Source organism: Diaphorina citri, unplaced genomic scaffold, assembly GCF_000475195.1.
Source record: "Diaphorina citri unplaced genomic scaffold, Diaci psyllid genome assembly version 1.1 scaffold21667, whole genome shotgun sequence".
Taxonomy (NCBI): Eukaryota; Metazoa; Arthropoda; class Insecta; order Hemiptera; family Psyllidae; genus Diaphorina; species Diaphorina citri.
In genome coordinates this window covers 1-867 of record NW_007399015.1, presented here as the reverse complement: position 1 = coordinate 867, position 867 = coordinate 1, and the positions used below count along the sequence as shown (strand labels likewise).

Sequence of the window (867 nt, the reverse complement as noted above, 5' to 3'; positions counted from 1 at the left end):
TGCGGGAGTAAAGGGACTTTTCAGTCTCATTCTGGCAGTATAAGCAGGGTATATTCTATTCTATTCTATTCTATTCTAGTATTATATTGACACCTTTGCAGGAACAAGCTTGGGGACACTGTCAACTGTCTGGCATTTCAAAAGACCATCCTTAGTGACAAGGCTGGGTATTTGATGCGGGAATATGTCAAATATAGTTTGTATGATAGAATCAGCACTCGGCCGTTTCTCTTGCCTATTGAGAAGAAATGGATTGCATTCCAAATATTGTATGCTCTACACCAGTGTCACAAAGTAGGGGTAAGTGCTATGAGTCAGGGTAATTCCTTTCAATACAAGAACCAGATGTAAAACTAGTTTAGAAGGTGTTCAAGTAGATTAGGTATGTACCTATCATTTAAAGAGTCTTAGTAGTGCAGTTGCTAATAAGACATTGGACTTATCATGATTTGAATTGTAGCAGTGTACAATAATGGAGTAAGAGAAAGGACATTATGTAAGTTTAGGTTCAAACAATTAAGTTCCTTTTTTACCACTTTCTTGCAGGTATGTCATGGTGATATCAAGCTCGAAAACCTTCTTATTACATCCTGGCATTGGTTACTCCTAGCTGACTTTGCCTCATACAAGCCAACCTATCTCCCTGATGATAATCCTGCTGACTTTTCCTATTTCTTTGATACATCACGACGTCGTACTTGCTACCTAGCACCGGAACGATTTGTCAAGAGTACAACTGGATCAAGTGAAATGATGTCTCACAATATGTTTGTAGATGAGGGGGGAGTGGAGAAGGGAGAACTTACACCCACCATGGATATCTTTTCTGCTGGGTAACTTGAAATTAATTATAAGGAATTATAATTA

The 867-nt window shown here is 38.4% G+C and overlaps 1 protein-coding gene across 1 annotated transcript; it reads left to right on the top strand.

Annotated features, from left to right (window-relative positions):
- Positions 1 to 91: 91 nt before the first annotated feature.
- On the top strand, positions 92 to 861 carry LOC103523392 (phosphoinositide 3-kinase regulatory subunit 4-like). Its single transcript, XM_008488442.3, has 2 exons — positions 92 to 300; positions 547 to 861. Exons 1-2 carry the CDS (start codon positions 175 to 177, stop codon positions 835 to 837), a joined length of 417 nt encoding a protein of 138 aa, XP_008486664.2. The 5' UTR covers positions 92 to 174; the 3' UTR covers positions 838 to 861.
- The last annotated feature ends 6 nt before the right edge of the window (positions 862 to 867 follow it).

Bases quoted from the DNA above. Each gene is read 5' to 3' on its own strand.
- LOC103523392 (XM_008488442.3), top strand. From the start codon at position 175: ATGCGGGAATATGTCAAATATAGTTTGTATGATAGAATCAGCACTCGG. The intron at 301-546 runs GTAAGTGCTATG...ACTTTCTTGCAG, and splicing joins ACCAGTGTCACAAAGTAGGG to GTATGTCATGGTGATATCAA.